The following is a 20,196-nucleotide window of genomic DNA, read 5'->3' on the forward strand; positions in this document are numbered from 1 at the left end:
AGGGGAGGAAGACGGGGGGGGGGGGAATACCACAAAGAACATCAAAAATAGAACTGATTAAGCAGAAGAAAAAATCTGTGAACTCAAAGTCAGATTATTAGAAAATATAGTGAGATGAGGAAAAAAATGAAAGAAAAGACGAAAGGCTGCAAGATTTAAGGAACAGTATCAAGCGAAACGATAAGAGAAAACCTTCCAAATCTGGAGAGAAGTATAAATATCCAGATATAAGAAACTCATGACATCAAAACATAAAGTGTGGTGTGATGGAGTAAAAATTATTCACATAACTGTAGAAAAAAACTAAATTACAGACCAATTTCCCTCATGAACATAGATACAAAAATACTAAAATACAGTTTGGCAAATTAAACCTAAAAATATAGTGAAAAGATAATATATCATGACCATCTATAATTTATGTCAAGAATGCAGGTTGGGCTAACATCAAAAATTAATCAATGTAATCCACCATATTTAACCAAATAAAGAAGAAAATGATAAGAATGTCTCAGCTGATGTAGAAGTAATCTTGAAAAAAATCCAATATCCATTCCTGATTACAGTCTCAGCAACCTAGGAATAGAAGGCAACTTCCTCAACCTGGCAAAAAAAAAAAAAAAATCTAAAAAATACTTATAGCTAAAATATACTTAATGGTGAAAGACAATGTCTGTTCTCAACATTTCTATTCAACATTATGCTAGAAGTTCTAGCCAAGGCAAAAATCAAGCAAAAACAAATAATCCAGATTGGAAAGGAAGAAATAAAACTGTTTTCATTTGCACATAACATGATCATCAATGTAGAAAATCTGACTGATTAAATCTACAAAAATGCTAATAGATCCCGCAAGTGGTTTAACAATGTTGCACGATACAAGATTGATACAAGAAAATCAATTGTAGGCCAAGCGCGGTAGCTCACGCCTGTAATCCCAACACTCTGGGAGGCAAAGGCGGGTGGATCACCTGAGGTCAGGAGTTTGAGACCACCCTGACCAATGTGGTGAAACCCCATCTCTACTAAAAATACAAAAATTAGCCAGGCATGGTGGCGTGTGCCTGTAGTCCCAACCACTTGGGAGGCTGAGACAGGAGAATTGCTTGAACCCGGGAAGCGAAGATTGCAGTAAGATGAGATCATACCACTGCACTCCAGTCTGGACAACAGAGTGAGACTCCATCTCAAAAGAAAAGAAAATAAATTGTATTTCTCTGTATTAGCAAAGAACAATATGAAATCAAAATAAAATACAATAGCATAAAAATACATGAAATAGGGATATATCTCACAAAAGATGTATAAAACCTGTACATGAAAAATTACCAACCCTCACAGAGAGAAACAAAATAGGCCCTAAATAAATGAATGATGGTCTGCACTTTCATCTTAAGAAACTAGAATACAGAGAGAATATTATACCATGTTCAATATTGTTAAGATATCAGTTCTCTCCAAATTGATCTACGGAATCAATATAATCCCAATCCCAGTCAAAATCTCAACAGCCAGTTTTGTTCAATTTACAAGGTGATTCTAAGATTCATATGAAAATGAAAAGGACCTAAAATATCCAAAACAACATTGAGAAGAATAAAGTTGGAGAAATTGCACTACCTGACTTTAATACTTATTATAAATTTACAGTCATCAAAACACAATGTTATTGGTGTATAGCAACAGACAAAGATATCAATGGAACAAAATTAAGAAAACAGAAATACACCCACATAAATGTGGTCAGATGATTTTCAACCAAGTTGAAAAGGCAATTCAGTGGAAAAGGATAGTCTTTGAAAAATAGTGCTGTAACAATTAGACACCCAGATGCAAAAACATTAATTTCATCCATCCCTCACATCACACACAAATATCAGCACAAAATGGGGAAGGGACTTAAATGTAAGGTTTAAAACCAGAAAACTTCTACCAAAAAAAAAAAAAAAAAAAAAAAAAAAAAAAAAAAAAAAAAAAAAAAAAAAAAAAAAGAGAGAGAGAGAGAGAGAAAGAGAGAGGAACTTTGTAACCTTGGATTAGGAAAGATTTCTTAGATGTAACAGTAAATTTATGATCCATTAAGAAATTGATAAACGGGGGTTTATCAAGATTAAGAACTGCTTTTCCAAAGATTCTGTTAAGAAAATGAAAATACATGACACAGACTGGGAGAAATTATTTGCAAATCACATATCAAATAAAGGAGTGAAAGAAGACAGATGAAAAAGAACACAGACTATATAGCTCCATTTTATAAAATTCTAGAAAATGCAAATTAATCTCTAGTAACAGAAAGCAGATCAGTGGTTGCTTGGGATGCAGGATAAGGAATTACTAATAGGCAAAAGGAAACTTTTGGCAGTGATGGATATGTGCAGCATCTTAACCATTGAGATGGTTGCACAGATAAATACAGAAATCAACACTTTTCAAAATTATACACTTCAAATGTGTAATTTATGGTACAAAATTTATACTTCAATTTACGCTTTTTTAAAAGCACAAAAATACGCACTGAAGCTGTGTTTGAGAATAAAAGAACATATAAAAATGTACCAGAAAAAATAGGTAAATATTTTATAATCTTAGAATAGAGATCATTCTAGGCATAACATGAAAACCTGAAACCATGAAGAAAACAATTAAGAAATTTTACTACCTAAAAAATATAAACCTTAAAAGAAGGAATTAAAAGAAGAAATGGAAGTGGTTAAGAAAAATTAAACATACACTAACAAGTAATTTAGAAATGCAAGTTAAAATGAAATGTCATTTTTTACCTAATAATGTCAAAATTTAAAACATTTAATGAATCCAGCTACTATCATGGGCATGAACCTTGATGCTGGGAGTATAACATGATACAATTTTTCTAAAAGGCAGCTGGTATTTGAATAAAGTTTTCAAATATGCATACCCATTAACTCAAGCATTTGTCTCCAAAGAATTTCTCCTAAGAGAAATAGAGAAGTACAGAAAACCTGTATGTACATGACACCTCCAAACAATGGAGTATTACATAACCATTAAAATATAAATGTATTGACAAGCAAATGTAGAAACATACTTGAGCAACAAAAAAGACTATTATCAAATGACATTTTATCTGTTATTACATTTAAGTAAAATTTTTGTGTAAAACTACTGGTATTGTGACACACGCTGATGGTCAGGTCATTTAACATGTGTTCCCAACCCCCTTTTCTCTAGCCCATTTAGTTCTCGGTCTCTTGTACTGCTAGAGGAAGCCATGTGACAAAATTATGGCTATTGAGACCTAAGTATAAATTTCCCAGGGAATCTTTTGAAAACATCCTTTTCTGATAAAAGTTATCATCATTACTATCTAGCTATTTCTTCCCTACCTCCTACCTTGTAGTAAGATATGGTGCCTGAAGCTGAAGCAAATATCTTACTGCCGTGGAACAAGTCAACACACCAAAGATGGCAGATGACAAAGAAAGAAAAAATGCTAGGTATTTGAAAACAGCCACAGACTACTGCCACAGCTTCCACTGCCCACATCTGGATTTCTCTTTATATGAGATGAAGACATGTCTCGGCCAGGCACGGTAGCTCACACCTCTAATCCCAACATTTTAGGAGCCCAAGATGAGAAGACCGCTTGAGCCTAGGAGTTCAAAACTAGCCTGGGCAACATAGTGGGACCCTATCTCTACAAAATAATATTTTTTAATTAGCTAGGCATGGTGGTACATGCCTGCAGTCTCAGCTACTCTGGAGGCTAAGGTGGGAGGATCGCTTGAGCCCTTGAGCCCAGGAAGTAAAGGCTGCAGTAGGCCATGATTGTGCCACCGCACTCCAACCTGAGTGACAGAATAAGACCCTGTCTCAAAGACCTGCTCAAAAAAAAAAAAAAAAAAAAAAAATCTTTTATTGCTTAATTCACTTTCTGGACTGCAGAGCCCCACATAGCTTGTTTACATATGTAAATAAATGTTTTTATATAGGACTATTAGTACGCCACTCTTAATAAGGTTTTTACTTACTCAGGAGCTCTCTCTATTGACCTACACGGTTTGGCGAGCACTAACTGTTGTTAGCATTAAGCGGTAGCGCGAGAAGTCAATTCTCCACCGTATCTATATTATTCAGCCAGCTGCTAAAAAAGCATCTCTGTATTCTCTCTGACTGACCCAGCAATTTCCACGTTGTTAATATTCATCAAATAAGACTACAATAAATTTGTAAAGGAATGTATTGTTAGCGAGGCAACTCGTTCATCACAGGATTTACAATATAATAACTATAAATCTATACATAAATATCTAAAAGAATAATGCTGTGTCAACATGATTTTTAGTTATGTCATTTTGGATTTATGATCGAATATACTATCAATCAGTTAAAATCATATAACCAAACAATAGTCTAAATGGTGTAAAAACATGTCGCAAATACACGTATGAACAGAGTGAAATTCTTTTTGGGAGCTAAGTGCTTAGAAAAAAATATGTAGTTTAAAGATAGAAAAACGTAATGAAACAGAAAAAGGTATTGCTGGATAGTAGAATTAATAGTAACATTCACTTTTCCTTTTGGTTATCCACATTTTCTAAATTTCACATTTCTTTTGTAATAAAAAAATTAAAGCTATTTTAAATATACTATACTTGTTTACAGAAAGAGAACTGGAATAATCAAATGGGAAGACATGTAGAGTAAAAGTTGTTTTATCTCTTCTCTATAAAGCTCATTAATTTTGCTTCTTTCAGTTAAAAAAAAATAGACACAGAAGATTTGCAATGGCAACTTTAAGTCTTATTTTAAACAAGCACATGATTCCATCTAGCATGTTTAACATGAATATAAATCCGGGAATTTTTTAAAAACCACTCTAATATCATATATATTGAATCCCAGAAGAAATGTTTAAAAATTTGTCATGGTGTCCCATTCCTGAAGTAAGAAGCAAATACATGCTGATGAGCATAATGACATCAAAACAATTGAGCCCAAAATCAGGAGGAAAATGGATAAGTCATCTTAGCTTTCTTTAGTACACACTATCCAATTCGTATCTTATGGATATTATCTTTCTGCTCAAAGGCATGTGTTTTTATTCAATTCTAATTGGGTTCCATTTATCTATAGTAAAGATCAACCCTTCCTCAGAAGTCAGGTGCTTAAACGTTTTTCAAAGCCACCAATAAATTTGGTGTTCAACATATAATTTCCAACTATGTTCCTAAGGTAGTATAGGAGACCCAAGAAACTAATAAGTTTATGCAAGATGTTACAAAAGGTAGTGAGTCTGCCTTTTTCATAATCCAAGTTTGTTATAAGAAAATTGACTAAAAAACAAGGAGGTAAAAGAAGAGAAGAGATGGGAGAAAGAACCCAAAAAGTAAAAAATATTTTGCTAACAATATACACATATATATCTCCAAACTCAATTCACACTTAAGAATAGAATAATTGTAATAGAACATTTAATTTTGGAGATTTTTCAGAGTTTCATATAAATAAAATTTTTGAAATATTGCAAATTAATAAAAAATAAATTTTAAGCACTTAAGTAGTTAATAACACAGAAGTTGACTTACCATAAATTTCTAAACCTTGTGAAAAGTATTGTTTGTATCCTAAATCTTATCCACTAATGCAAAGGTAAAGATGCATCTCATAGCCAACAGTGCTGATTTTTAATGAAGGATTTAAAAGGGCTGATTTAATTTCAAGATTTTATTCTTCAATTCTACCCCACCACCAAGAAAGTTAATGACATGACACACTAAAAACCTTGGTTACTAAGGATGTTTTATCCAATAAAAGCTTCTTTCATTTCTAAGCCACTCAGAAAGAAAAACTGACACTTGGAGAAAGTCATACCATCACAGATTACCCCAAAAGTTCACTGAGATATTGAAGCATTAAATATGAAACCCTTCTAAACAACCATAGGCACAGGATGAACACCCTCTAGCTTCTGTAGACAGCAGAATAAAAGAGTACAAAAAGCATCTACTTACGAGATTACTTTTCAGAGACATAAGAATATACTTTCAAAGGTATGTATACAAAAGCCCACAATGAAGATAAATAATAAATATTTATACACTTAGAAGACAGATATACCCAAAAACCTACCACAAAGATGAATAGTAAATATTTACATTCCAAGCCAAAAAAAAAAAAATCACAGTCTAAAGAGAAACACTTGATGTTTTATTTCTGAATACTGTAGCAAAATAATTATTACGATAATTTTAATCAAACTTAAAAGGAACACCTTATTACCTTGTTGATATAAGCTATTCACCTTTGAACAGGCAAAGGAGGGAAAAATCCTTGAGGCATTTTTATACTCTTACTTAACAATTATCTGATAATTACCCCCTCATTATCTGCTGATGAAGGATTCCATTCTAAATTCTTAGCATTTTTGATGCTGCAGGCATGTTATTTCAAAAGTCTTACCTGGGAAGAGACTAAGAAGACTGACTGGAGATTTGTTGGTATCAATAGTAATTTTGTGGCTTGCAGTTTTTGAAGGCTGACCTGGTAAGCAAATTAACTTTAGGGGAAGTCTAAATTTACATTGGATAACTCGAGGGATGCCTGAAATAAAAGAGAGATATGTAGATTCATAGACTTGACAAACAATTTGGCAAAAAAAAAAAATTGTACTACTAATAGGTTGAGCAGCAACATATCTTGGTTTGTTTGCTGCCTGCTTATTTTGTTTAACAAAGCTGAAATAACTGTAAATCATTATCATGATTCATATTTCATTAGTATTTTCAAAAGGTACAAGTCAAAAATAAAATTTTAAAAGAACCATAGACATGAGATCTGTCTTTAATAGCAGTATCGTATTTTTTAAATCATTACATTTGGATATTATATATAACATTATAGTGACTTACATTCAATTACCAAACTAAGTCTTTAAGACCTTCAGAGCTCTAGCCCTAATCCAAGGCTATCAGCAAACATGAGCAAAGAATATGAAGTTTCCATCATATCTTTAAGACTCTATATTACCATATCTAAAATTTCTCTATCAAAACATTTTAATATCTTTAGCTTTTTTTACTTGATGAAGATTGAAATTATGAACAGGAAAGCAGGATTTGCTCTTCTGAAGTTCCATTGAAGTCCATGTCCATTTTACACATTAGTATGTAGAATATTACCTTTATATGAATTATACTTTTCTCAAGCCTTTTAACTTTACATATCACTTTAAGTGACACTTTGGAAGGCTTACATAGCCATTCAGTTTTCAAGTGATTTTAATACTCATACATGCATACTGAAATAGGTAACTGAATATATTGCAATGAAGAGTTTCATATTAAAATTTGTATAAAGCTTTACAAAATCATTTTCAGTATTTTTACAGAAAATGAAATTGAAACCAAAGCAAATTAGGCTCTCTACTTATAAATCTAGAAAAGCAATATTAAAATCCTAGTTTTCTCTCCTTTTTTTCTAGAACTTTGTTTTTGACTGGTTAAGATGAAAGATAATATATAGAAGCCTACGTCGTGCCATAGTACTGTAGAAAAACTGAACACTCAAAATGTTCTAACTCTGCTTGATGAATCCACACATTAATTCCTTTATTTCTTTATAGAGGAGTCAGGGAGCTGCTTAAAAATAGCAAAACCAGAAGCAGTTAGTTTGGAGACATGATCCCAAAGCAGGATCCCTGGAATTACCAATATATTTGGCTAAAGTCAATCAGAATTGTATGTCTTACTCCACATTCAAGCTGAGAGTATACTTTTCAGTACTACTTATTCACTAGGATAGTGAGAAATCACCAACAATGGCAAGCATATTGATATATGAGGTCAATTAAATACTTTTTCAGAGCATGTGGAGCATATTTGTCATTCTCTTCAATATAATCTATTATCCATCAAGTTTTTACGTAGCTCATTTTTTGCTCATAACCAACAGATGTTAAATTCACTTCTCCTGGAATCTTAGATGCAAACTATAACTAGTGTCTCTTAAGAAAAGTCCCAGGGTATTATTTCATGACATTCTGTGAGGTTTTTAGAGGCATGTGTATTTGTACTTTACAATGATGAGATGTGTTGACTCAAAATATTATGGTAACATGATCTAAGATACTGCACAGAGCACAACTATCAATATCACCACAAAAAAATTACAAAGAACTACTTTCTCCAACTTCAAGGAAATTTCCATATATTCTATATATCCTCAAATGATGGAAACACACCCACTGAGTATGTTTCCTCTACAATAAGTAAACTGTAGAGAAAATTTCAGATTGTATCAATTAATAGACACAGTCTGGAAAGAACAAGGAAACTTAAACTTGTTTCCATCTCCTTTATTTTAATGACTAGTAAAACAAAACAAATGCCTCCTTTTCTGACACTTCTGTATATGCACAAAAAGAAACTATCTTCCATATACTTTCAACCAAATTCTGAGCTAATTGTTCAAACCAGAATTTGGCTGTGAATGTTCCTCTAAAACTATACTGCTAAAACTGTAGCCACTACTTTACTTGGACCAGGTACTGACTGAATTCACGGTTTAAAAAAAAATTAAACATAATCAACAACACTGCCTGCAAGTGACTGAGCCTATATATTTGAAGATTATTACCCTAAATCTCCATGAACCCAGAGCTAAAGAAACTGGTAGTGTATATGTTTTCAGAAATCGAAACAAATGGATTGTAAGCACTAATAAACCCAAGAAGGAAAATACATTATAACTCAATTTACAGTTCAGTTAGGTCAGTTAATGACAATATCACACACTAGGGCAATGGTTTGCAGTTGCCAAGATTTGTAGAACCCCTCCAGAATATCTTTTCTCTGCAGGAATTATAAGCCTGTTTCATAGGACATTTGGAAAACATTACTTTGAAAAATGATGACACTCATACTTAATAAAATGATTATGGTTATTTTTTAAATGATGGCAGCTTGAAAAGTTTTACCATTAGGGAGAAAAAAAGAGTTATGAAACCCTTAAAAAAAAAGAAACTAGTCTATGGAAACCATCCCTTAGAAGAAAAATTAGAAAGTTACTATTTTATAACACTTACTATCAAATTAAAATCCAAGGATTTTACAATACAATTTCTAGTTTTTAGACATGGGGTTTATCAGAGGCACATTTCTACTGGGATTTACACCTTCTTAGGAAACCTGAAGTGTAAATTTGGCTACCAATTACTCTTCAGGCTGTAATTGTGTCTAAGAACCTGAAGCCAAAGACTAATAGAGGCATGTGTGGGTGTATGTGTTTGTAATAAAGAAGGAAAAGAACTACATGTATTTAGAGACTTTTCACAGTTGCTTTAGAACAGCTTTCAATTTAGTTGAAAGAGACTAATTGTTCCTAACTTTGCCTACCATCAGCAATATTTTCTCTCTATAGTTGGCAAAGTAGTCTCCATATCTGGCTTATTGAATTCTCTGAGTGTTACGTTGAGAGAAAAGAAACTTTTGTCATTTATTTTACTCCAATATTGGCCTAGTCATTTATCAGACTGACTGTTCTGCAGTTCTTTTTACCAGATATAATCACCTCTCCTTCAAACACTTCCCTTCCTAACCTACTAGAGGAAATGGATAATCGTAACTACTATGGTGCAATTAATCACAAAATTATTTAACACTCAGAGAGAATATTCTCATCAAAACCAGCTCTAACAGAACATTTTATTTCCAGGAAGAAACTTCTAATTACATCTGGCACACCCCAAAATCCCAGTATTACTGTCAAATTGGAAGCCAAAATGTGCTTTGAAGAAATAAAAGAAAAAAGAACACAGAAAAAATATGTATATATGAATAAAATAACTATACCTATATATTACACATCTATATAATGCCTTTAGAACTCTTTCCAGGGGCCTGCTAGAGTAATTTCATATCGAAAACAAGGAACCCCAAAGCAGTAGCAATGTCTGGTAGCCAGAACTTCCTTGATTCCTTCCTGTTATGTCTGGCTACGTACTGTGCTTCATCTGCAGTCATGTTTTACACTGCCCACATCATGTAACTTTAATGCAGAAATAATGGAGACTAACCCTTATGGGACGACATAAAACCTCGTTTGCCTCTCTTTTTCCACATATAAAAGCAGAACTGCTTATCTGCAATACAGCCCGACAGATCGAGACAATAAAATGGATCAGTCTTTGAAATATGAAGCCTTGTGTGTAAGTAAGATCTAAGTGGCAACATATTATTTTCTTGCCTACTAGGTGCCGTTGAATATTTCAACTCCACTCCCTAAAGCTTAATTATAATTTTAAAATATATCAAAGAGATTATTAAAACCAGCTTTCACTTTATATTGAAACACTGCAATTTCTATAAATTGTAGGGTTTTTTCCTCATAGTTTGGGCTGAATTTACAGTAAGAAGGAATAAATTTATTTGAACAATAACCTTAACTGATTTTTTAAACTTAAAACTAATCATTTAAATAATAATATGATATTTTACAAAATTCAGTCCAAAATCTTAAAAATTACATGCAATCTAGCTAATTAAAATGTAAATATTCATTATTATCAGGTTATTTGTTAGTGACACAAAGTCTAATTTGACAAGTATACTTTGTGTTATTAAGCTAATCATTTACTTCTATTAAAACATGTATCATATAAATATATATATATATATATCTTCCAGATATCAAGATGACATATGCTATGCAACTCAGGTTGTAAGCATCACCCAAACTGCATGAGTAAATATTGCCACTATCTTTAAGTCATTTCATTATATTTATTTAATTATTACTAATTAATATTGCTATCTAAAATGTATCTTAAAATAACTTGTAAAGATAAACTACCACATTAAGTCTATATCTAAGAGGAAAAATAATCAGAGATACTTGTAGTGCCTGCTATGTACACTGTTAGTATGCAATTCAAAGATGAGTGCTTGACCCCTGCCCTCAAAAAGCTCAAAACCTACAAGTAGAACCTAAGGAACAAACTTAATTAAGCTCATATTATGATCAGAATTATAGGAGAGTCAAGCAAAATATTTGGGGAAAACAAAGTAACAACACTGATCCAAGCAAGTTAGAAGGCATCAGACCTTTGATAACATTCCCCTACAAATTCTAAACAAGACAAGGAATAGGCCCACAGAGCAAACACACACACCATTCTTATCACAGAGAGGTGAATCTCTAGGGGCATGTAGAAAAACACAATTTAGAATTCAGTGACAAATACCCTTTTTTAAAACTCTTTCTTTTGAGTAAAATAACAGAGCAAGCAGCTAAATAACCAATGACTTGCAGAAATAAGCTGTCAATGACACCTTTAATATTTTTCAAAAAAGACATTCTATTCTTACTCCTAATTTCATTCTTTCTCATGACTCTGAAACAACTAATAATAAGTCTCTGTGGAAACATCTACTATGCTCTCCACAGCAGAATCAAGGCACTGTATCATACTAAAGAAGTTTTTCCAGTTAAAAGAGCAGTCCGTAAGAAGAGTTCATTCATGTTATAATACCAATTCAATTCATCAACCAAATTTCAGTTCTGAAATTCATTTTTCTCTAAGTTATCTTTACACTTACCATCAGGATTTCGATCTATCCATCACAGGCAAAGCAAAAGGGGTACGGGAAAAGAACGCAACAAATTATCTGTGGTAAAGTTACAACACAAATTTGACACATAACTGCTTAAAATACAAATTAAAATTTCAAGATTCTCGCCGATGACTTAAATGACTCTCCAGTCAAACACAAGTCAATTCACAATTGAAGAGTATAACATAAATAAATGAAATCCGACAATACATTTGTTTATATTTCCATTCTCAGAAGTCTATGAGAATGTTATTCCAGCGGAAATGTGGAAAAAAAAAAGAAGTAAAGATATATGATCTAGCCAAACAGCAAAAAAGACTCAATAAAGGGAAAAATACCTAATATTAATATTTCCAGTTAGTTTTGAATTTACTGTCTTTTAACTTTCCCCTTTAAAGTCAATCCAGTTCCTCCTTTTATAATAATTTAAGTAAATAATACTATTGATAATATTTCTTTTTGCTTCTCTTGGCATTCTGCAGACTTTCTCAATGTTAATTTCTAATTCACTTTCAATCAATACCAATGATTAGTAATTTTTCAAATTCTGTCTTTTAAATTACAGAAAAGCATAATAGCCAAAAATGGCTATGCAGGGGAGGAGCCTGGCCTCATCAGCTCCTGTGTGGGAGCCCCGATATTCAACTTGTGAGGTGGAAAGCTGCTTAAAAAATTCCACCCTCCTCACTCTTCACTGTGTCCACATGCCTAATTCTTCCTGGTCATGAAATAAGAATGCAGATTTGGCTGAACTAAGGAGCAAAAATCCTGCATCAATACTAGCCTTTAGTCCAAATAAATGAAGTCTGACTAGATAACATTCTTCTATTAAGAATAAAAATGTATCAGATTTGCTATTAACTGAAAAGAGGGAACCAAACATTACATACGGAAATCAGCTAAACAGACTTGTCATGAACTACTCATAACACATAAAAGTAATGAAAACATATGATTTTACTTAACAATAGAAAATAACATTTTCTCATTTAATTATATTTCACAGTATGTTTTCTCATCTTAAATGCATAAGCATTTTACTCATAACTCCAACAACTTAAAGGAATGATTAAGCCTGTATGCTTACCTGTTGGTCTGGAATAAGAAACAACAGCATTTCCTTCCAATTCTGATGGTGTATAACTTCTTTTCAGATAAACAGAAAAGCTTACTGTTCTAGTCAAATCTGGTGCTATAAGCAATATAAAAATAATATAAATTACATAATTTGGGGCAATTGTTATTAACAACAGTTAAAATGTAATAAGCACTCACCACATGCCAGGTACTATCATAAGCATTTTACATGAAGTAACTCATTAAATCTTCACAACAAACCTGTGAGGTTGATACTATTATTGTCCTCATTTTTTATGCATGAGAAAACTGGAATACAGAGAGATTAAGAAGCTTGCCTAAGACAGGGCACAGTGGCTCACGCCTGTAATCCCAACATTTTGGGAGGCCTAGGTGGGCGGATCACGTGAGGCCAGAAGTTTGAGACCAGCCTAGCCAACATGACAAAACCGTATCTCTACTAAAAATACAAAAAAATTAGCTGTGCATGGTGACGCCTGGAAGGTGGAGTTTGTAGTGAACCGAGATTGCTCCATTGCACTCTAGTCCAGGCAACAGAGTGAGACTCTGTCTCAAAAACAGAAACAAAAACAAAAAAAAAAGAAGCTTGCCTAAGGTAACACAGCTACTAGGAATTGACTCCAGAACAAGGTACAAAGAAACTGGCATTCTACAGCACTGCTGTTCTTTACTTCGAGGAACAGACAGCATGAACAAAGAAAACGGTACACAAAAGGGCAAGAGAATTTGGGAGGAAAATAGCAATTTATGATGGGTAGAACATAGACTGAAGGAGAAAATGGATGAGGGGGATTGAATGCTGTTACACAGTAGTCACTAACAGAATGTGCATGCTCATCTATGTTAACATAGTTGGCCCCCAGCCTGTATTACAGAGCCATAAGAGATTTTTAACTGGAAAAGTAAGTTACTCAGAATGTGTTTTAGAAAGACAAATTGGAAGTATTGCACAAAATCAGAAATGCAAGCAAAAGTTAAATGGCTGGGTATCACCTATGAAGTAACTTCACTCAATCATTTATTCATTCATTCTACAAAGATTTGTTGAATTCCTACTAATGGCAGGCACTCAGCTATGAGTTGGTTATATGGAGGCAAATAAAGAAAGATACGTTCTTGACTTCATGAATAAGAGATAGAAGCCTTAGCAGAAAAGCTATAGTAAACAAAAAAAGAAAAAAGACTTGAAAGGTAATTCAGATTATGTTAACAGCACTAATGACAATTTGGATGTAAATGGTTAGGAGTAAGAGATTCCACACAAAGAACACTTACTAAGAGTAGCCATTAATGACATGTCTACTATTTTAAGCATTATTATGAATATCTTTTATAGATTTACTTTTTAATTAAATCCTCAAAACAACCTTGTAAGACAAATATCATTACCCCTTTTTGCAGATTAAAATAAATGAGGCTCCAAGTGATTACCAATGTAGTTTTTGCCTAAGGTTACACATCAAGTGAGTGTCAGAGCTGGATTCAAACTCAGGCCAAACTCCAAAGTCCACATTAGTTCTTCAAACATTACTGATTCAATAAATATATCAATAAAGAAACACTAATAAAGAAAGCCTTCTAAATTTTAGTATTTAAAAACAGACCAGGAGTGGTGGCTCACGCTTGTAATCTTAGTACTCTGGGAGGCCGAGATAGGCAGATTGCTTGAGCCCAGGAGTTCAAGACCAGCCTGGATAACATGGCGAAACCCCGTCTCTACTAAAAATACAAAAAATTAGCCAGGTGGTGTTTTCCTATAGTCCCAGCTATTCAGGAGGCTGAGGTGAGAGGATCACTTGAACCCGGGAAGTTAAGGCTGCAGTAAGCCATGATCGTGCCACTGCACTCCAGCCTGGGCCAATGAGAATGAGACCCTGTCTCAAAAATAAATAAATAAATAAAAAACAATTATAGGTACAACAAGTTCAGAAAAGCACCTAGAAATCTGTAATCCTAAAAGATTAATTTGTCCCAACAATCACTGACTGAATGTTCATGCTGATGCTAAGAGGGAAAATATAAGCAAAACAACACAATCATTGATTATGGGATAATCCCAATCTTACCATTCAGACATGAAATAATAGCCATTAAATGAACAAACTAGTATTTTCTTTTACATTCACACCATGGTAGACTTTCAGCCAAAACAAAAAACTTACTTACTCATAAATTCAAAGGTGAACTGATCACAAGTCAATTCTAATGGTGGTTGCACATACACTGATAATTTGGCTTTTTGCAATATCACTCGATTCTGCAGTGTGACCTAAGGAAAGAAATTGTGATCAATAAAAAATTACATTTTATTCAAAACTACTTAAAAATAGCTAGCAAATAATTAGAAAATATTACCTGAGGAAAAAATGAGTAGTCACAAAACATAATACAGTAAGTAATAGATTAAAATACTCTATCAAGTAGAAACTGTGCAAAAAAGTTAAACAGATTTTACTCAAAAGAATAAAGATTAGCAACATGTATATGCAAAGATGCTCAATATCTTCAGTTTTGAAGGAGATACAAACTAAAAACCACAATGAGATACTACTACGTACCCAATAAAATGGCTATAACGAAAAGGACAGACAATAACACAGCAATGATGTGGAGAAACTGGAACCCTCATACATTGCCAGTGAAAATGTAAATTGGTACAGCTACTCTAAAAAAAGTTTGGCAGTTTCTTCAAAGGTTAAACATAAATTTGACATATAACTTCACAATTCTGTACCAAGGGAAATGAAAACATATGTCCACCCAAAATCTTATACATAAACGTTCACAGAAACAATATGCTAATAGCCAAAAAGCAGAAATAATCCAAATTCCCATCACGATGAATGAATAAATAAAATGTGATATATTCATACAATGAAATATTATTCAGCAATAAAAGAAATGAAATACATTATGAATAATATTAATGATAAAAACCATTAGCAGTTTTTTATATTCATGAAACCATGATAACAAATGTTAAGTGCATTATTTCATTTATATGCCACAACATGGGTGAACCTTAAAAACATGATGCTAAGTGAAAAAATCTAGTCACAAAGAACCACATATTGTAGGATCCATTTATATGAAAAGTATAGAATAGGCAATCTATAGAGAAATAAAATAGATTAGGAGCTGCTTAGGGATGAGAGAGATGGGGAATGGCAGCTAATAGGTATGGCCTTTCTTTTAGGGGGGATAAAACTTTCTAAAATTAAATTGTGATAGTTGCAAAATTCTGTAAATACACTATACTAAAAATCATTGGATTGTAACTTTAAATAAGTGAATAATATAGTATCTAACTAATATCTAAATAAAGCTATTTTAAAATGTTCTATCATGATGACCTCTCATGAGAAAAAAATTAAATAAAATAAATAAACCACCATTCTATATGGCACCTTTTCTATACAGCAGTTCAGTCTAGTTACTAGACTTTGTTATATGAGACAGATACATACATTAACTAACATAATTCAAGGACCATTCTTATTGTTAAGAAAAGTAGTTTTGAAGTTTCTTTTCAATAAAAAGCAGGTATCACCTCTTCCTTGATTAAATATATGTAATATTTTTATATATACAAGAATATACAATTGCCCCACAAACATTATGTACATATAATTAGATTCAGTAAATGTATTAATTTTAAGTGATGTGAGTATTCTGCACAACTTAAAATAAGTTAAAACATAAAATTTTGACTTGCAAAGGAAAATTCTTAAGACAACTATTGATGCAATTAAATATGATAAACACGATGAACAATGAATCCTCAATTTTTACTTCGTAAATCCTGGGAATACATAGGGAATCATCATGCCACAAACTAAACTTCCTTGATGATGTCTGGCCATTGTAAACATAACATCTTTTTAGTAAAACCCTGATGGTTATTATGGCAAGAAGACACCATCCAAGTGCTACAAACAACTTTCTTTCAACTAGCTAGTCCATTAAACAAACAGGACATAATTTAAATATTCTACTATTACAATAATATAATACTAGTCTGCACATATATTTTAAAATAAAATTAATAATATTAATGATAAAAAAACATTAGTTTTCTATATTCATGGAACCATGCTAACAAATTATTTATGTTCCATTATTTAATTTACTCTTTATAAAAATGTTTGACAAGTACCATCATAAACCATTTTACAAAAGATTGTGGCTCAGAGATGCTAAGTAATTTGCCCAAGGCCACTTTGATTGTAAGTGGAAGAACCACAATTTAACTGCTATCTGCCAGAATCCAGAGCTCATGCCTTTAACCAACTGTGGTTAAGACTCAAAATAACTCTGCAAATGAAAAAGTATCCCTATTTTACATTTAAAAAATAGAGGTTCAGAGAAGGCAAATTAACATGTGCAAAGCCATCAATCCAACTAGAGAATTGAAAATAGTGACCAGGAAAGTCTAATGAGAGCTCAGTTTTAAGTAAAAATGAAAATTCCTTTAAGTAGTAATAAGTCATTTGAAAAAAAGCAGTCTGACTTTTCCTGGCACAATGATGTCTACTTAGACAATAATCACAGAATTTTACATTGTAACAAGTAGGGTTTGCATTTGGTTCAGATGCACAATCATGATAGCTCTCATGCACATATTTATTGAACCCCAACAATGGGCTAGGCCCTTTCAAAATACAAATCGAGGAGTTAGGTAACGAAAATAACAACAGTAACAAAGAATAGTTGTGTTTGAGCCAAAAAAGAGTTAAAGACTTGGCTAGATCGTAAGTCTTACATTTTAACAGGAAAATAATTATAGAATATTAAGGAGAAAACATTGATACAAGAATTTTCCATGCTATTTTCTGCCTCTTATGAAACATAGCCCTTAGGAAATATAATACCAAATTTTTATACTAGATATATAAATATGATGCCAAAGGCCAGGTATGAACAACCACTCTGCCTAGTTGTCTGGAATAGATGGTCACGCATTATGCACACGTACTCAAGGTAGCCACATCTTCATTCACTTGGAACGCATGGAAAAATTTTCTCAATTAACAGGATTTATTATGATGGAAACTTGCATAGTTATATATCTTGGCTGCTGTTGTTATAAAAGGTCATAAGGAGAGATTTATAGTAGAAATTTGTATAGAAACTGTCAGACAGGATCAGGAAGTCATTGTGTCCACTGTGTGAGTCCCGCCAATTTTCTGCAACCCTTGCCTGTTGCATTCTTTCTCTTACTTTTATAATGGCACTGAGAAAGACAGTTGTGACTTAAGTATTCTCAAATATAGTAAGTTCCACGAATGAAGGAGAATTTGCCAGTAATGTCATGCCATCATTTTAAAGTGGCTACTACACATGAAAGCTTAAGAACTGCATGGGAAGGAAAGGTATGTTTACTTACAGTGCTAACTCCTGGTTGGCTGGGGGTACAATTAGCATGAGCAATGTTTTCTAGTTAAGGCACAAGATCTCTTATCGTAATTAACAGTGCACTCCTAAATTATTACATGTGTGTGTCTGAACATTATCAGTGATAGATATAAGAGGTGTCCCTATACGAAAGTACAAATCATTCCTGGAACTCGACAGTTATTTCTTTTTCTTAAGTGTTTGATTTCTAGCCACTAATGCCTTTACAGATTCAGAAGTATTAATGAGATAGAGCCTTTGATTGGACTGGGGGAAAGGAGGTTGGGGAAAGACCACCCTTGTTTCCAGTGGCAAGAATCCAAAAAACTTAGCTTAGGAAACTTGTAAGATTCAGCTCCCTTCAAGTTCGACCAAAGATCTCCACATTTGGGCCACCCGCTGGTTCCAGTGTAAGCGAACACAATTGGTAAAGCTTGGTGCCCTGTCAAGCTCCTCCAAGGACAGCAACCAATAATCTAAGAAAATATAAAGCCCCATCCAAGTTTTGACTAAGTGAATTGCCAAAATCCACAACCTTTCCTTGCTTCCGAGGTCTGGGCAGTGATAAATATTTTCAGCTTAATAATGTGCTGAATGATTACCATATTTTAATATAAATGCTTTAAGAAGGTTCTACATTTAAGTTCTAGTTCTAAAATTCTACAATGACAGGACCAAAAATCTTAACCAAAACCACATCCTTAATATTCTATTTGCCAGGACTATCAATTTGTTACAACTCTAACTTTGTGGCATCTTCATTTAATATTTTCTTGCTGTAAATACATCCACTTAAAGTTATGGCAGAGAGATGGCTGGAAATTCTTTTCAAACACACACATAATCATAGGTAGAAGAAAGATATTAGCATCCCCATGCTTCTCCAATATCAATTCACAGTATACTATATATGATGCTACTTGATTGGTCTATTACGAATGGTGATGATACAATTCCTTTAGCAGATTTAAAATGTTAACTTTATTTCCAATGAAAAAAGCCTGGATCATGCTACACATTTAAATAATGGTACGAGTACCTCATAATAATTATTTATATTATATACATATTGCTATAAATGCAATGATCAGTTTTATATTTGCAAGTAACAGTAAAGGTTTTCTATTCACTACTCAAGGCTGGGGAAAAATCTACAAATGCCAAGTGTTTATTTTACATTTCTGTAAGCTACTTACAAGTGACAGGTGTGATTAAATGAATCATATTGTTTGCACATTACAGTCTAAAATCTGGTACAATACCTTCACTGTGACAGAAGGGACAAGGTCAGTTCCCATCTCAACATCAGTCGCTTGCTGTAAACACAGAATTGAGAAGGCAATAAAGAATGATTTCAGTATTACACAGCAGTGAGTGAACACAAAGGGTGCAATGTATATTTCCTACTATCGAAATAGGGAACTATAAAAGATTTATCACTCTAATGACAGACTAAAAGAGACAATCTGGCTTTTTTGATGCCTTCGTCCAGAAAGTCATAAGCTAATATTTAAAAACTCATCCCCTAAAAGGGAAAGAAAAGGTCACACATTTTATCAAACCACTCGATTCCCAAATTTACTTAAATATTGAAAGTATTAATTATATTAACTTGTTATTTATATTGCATAGAAGAAGACCTCCCTTTATGTCCCAGAAAAGTATTATGCCATTCTTTCAGGTCCCTGTATTTTCACCCTGCGTAAGGTATGTGTCATTCTGATTAATAACATGTATCTAAGACATGCAACTAATGATATAAAGATTGAGTGGCCTTATACCCATAAAATAAAAGTGGGCCATGCATGGTGGCTCATGCCTGTAATCCTAGCACTCTGGGAGGCTGAGGTGGGTGGATCACCTGAGGTCAGGAGTTCAAGACCAGCCTGGCCAACATGATGAAACCTCGTCTCTACTAAAAGTACAAAAATTAGCTGGGCGTGGTGGCAGGCACCTGTAATCCCAGCTACTCGGGAGGCTGAGACAGGAGAATCGCTTGAACCCAGGAGGCAGAGGTTGCAGTGAGCCAAGATCGCGCCGCTTCACTCCAGCCTGGGCACAGAGCGAGACTCTGTCTCAAAAAAAAAGCGGGGGGAGGGGAGGGGAGGGAAGG

The 20,196-nt window shown here is 33.3% G+C and overlaps 1 protein-coding gene across 4 annotated transcripts in view; it reads right to left on the reverse strand.

Moving 5' to 3' along the window:
* BBS9 (Bardet-Biedl syndrome 9) overlaps positions 1–20,196 on the reverse strand; it is a 506,926-nt gene that overhangs the window by 245,024 nt on the left and 241,706 nt on the right. For 3 of the 4 annotated variants that reach the window (XM_017889840.1, XM_017889841.1, XM_017889839.1), the window contains exons 12-16: positions 19,346–19,399; positions 14,856–14,958; positions 12,679–12,783; positions 11,577–11,591; positions 6,442–6,582 (exon numbers count right to left, since the gene is read on the reverse strand). In XM_017889840.1, coding sequence (XP_017745329.1) covers positions 6,442–6,582; positions 11,577–11,591; positions 12,679–12,783; positions 14,856–14,958; positions 19,346–19,399 — 418 coding nt within the window. The remainder of the gene's footprint in view (positions 1–6,441; positions 6,583–11,576; positions 11,592–12,678; positions 12,784–14,855; positions 14,959–19,345; positions 19,400–20,196) is intronic. The other variant, XM_017889842.1, reaches the window with a different exon arrangement.

This window comes from Rhinopithecus bieti, unplaced genomic scaffold (assembly GCF_001698545.2).
Source record: "Rhinopithecus bieti isolate Rb0 unplaced genomic scaffold, ASM169854v2 scaffold_19617, whole genome shotgun sequence".
NCBI classification, from domain to species: Eukaryota; Metazoa; Chordata; class Mammalia; order Primates; family Cercopithecidae; genus Rhinopithecus; species Rhinopithecus bieti.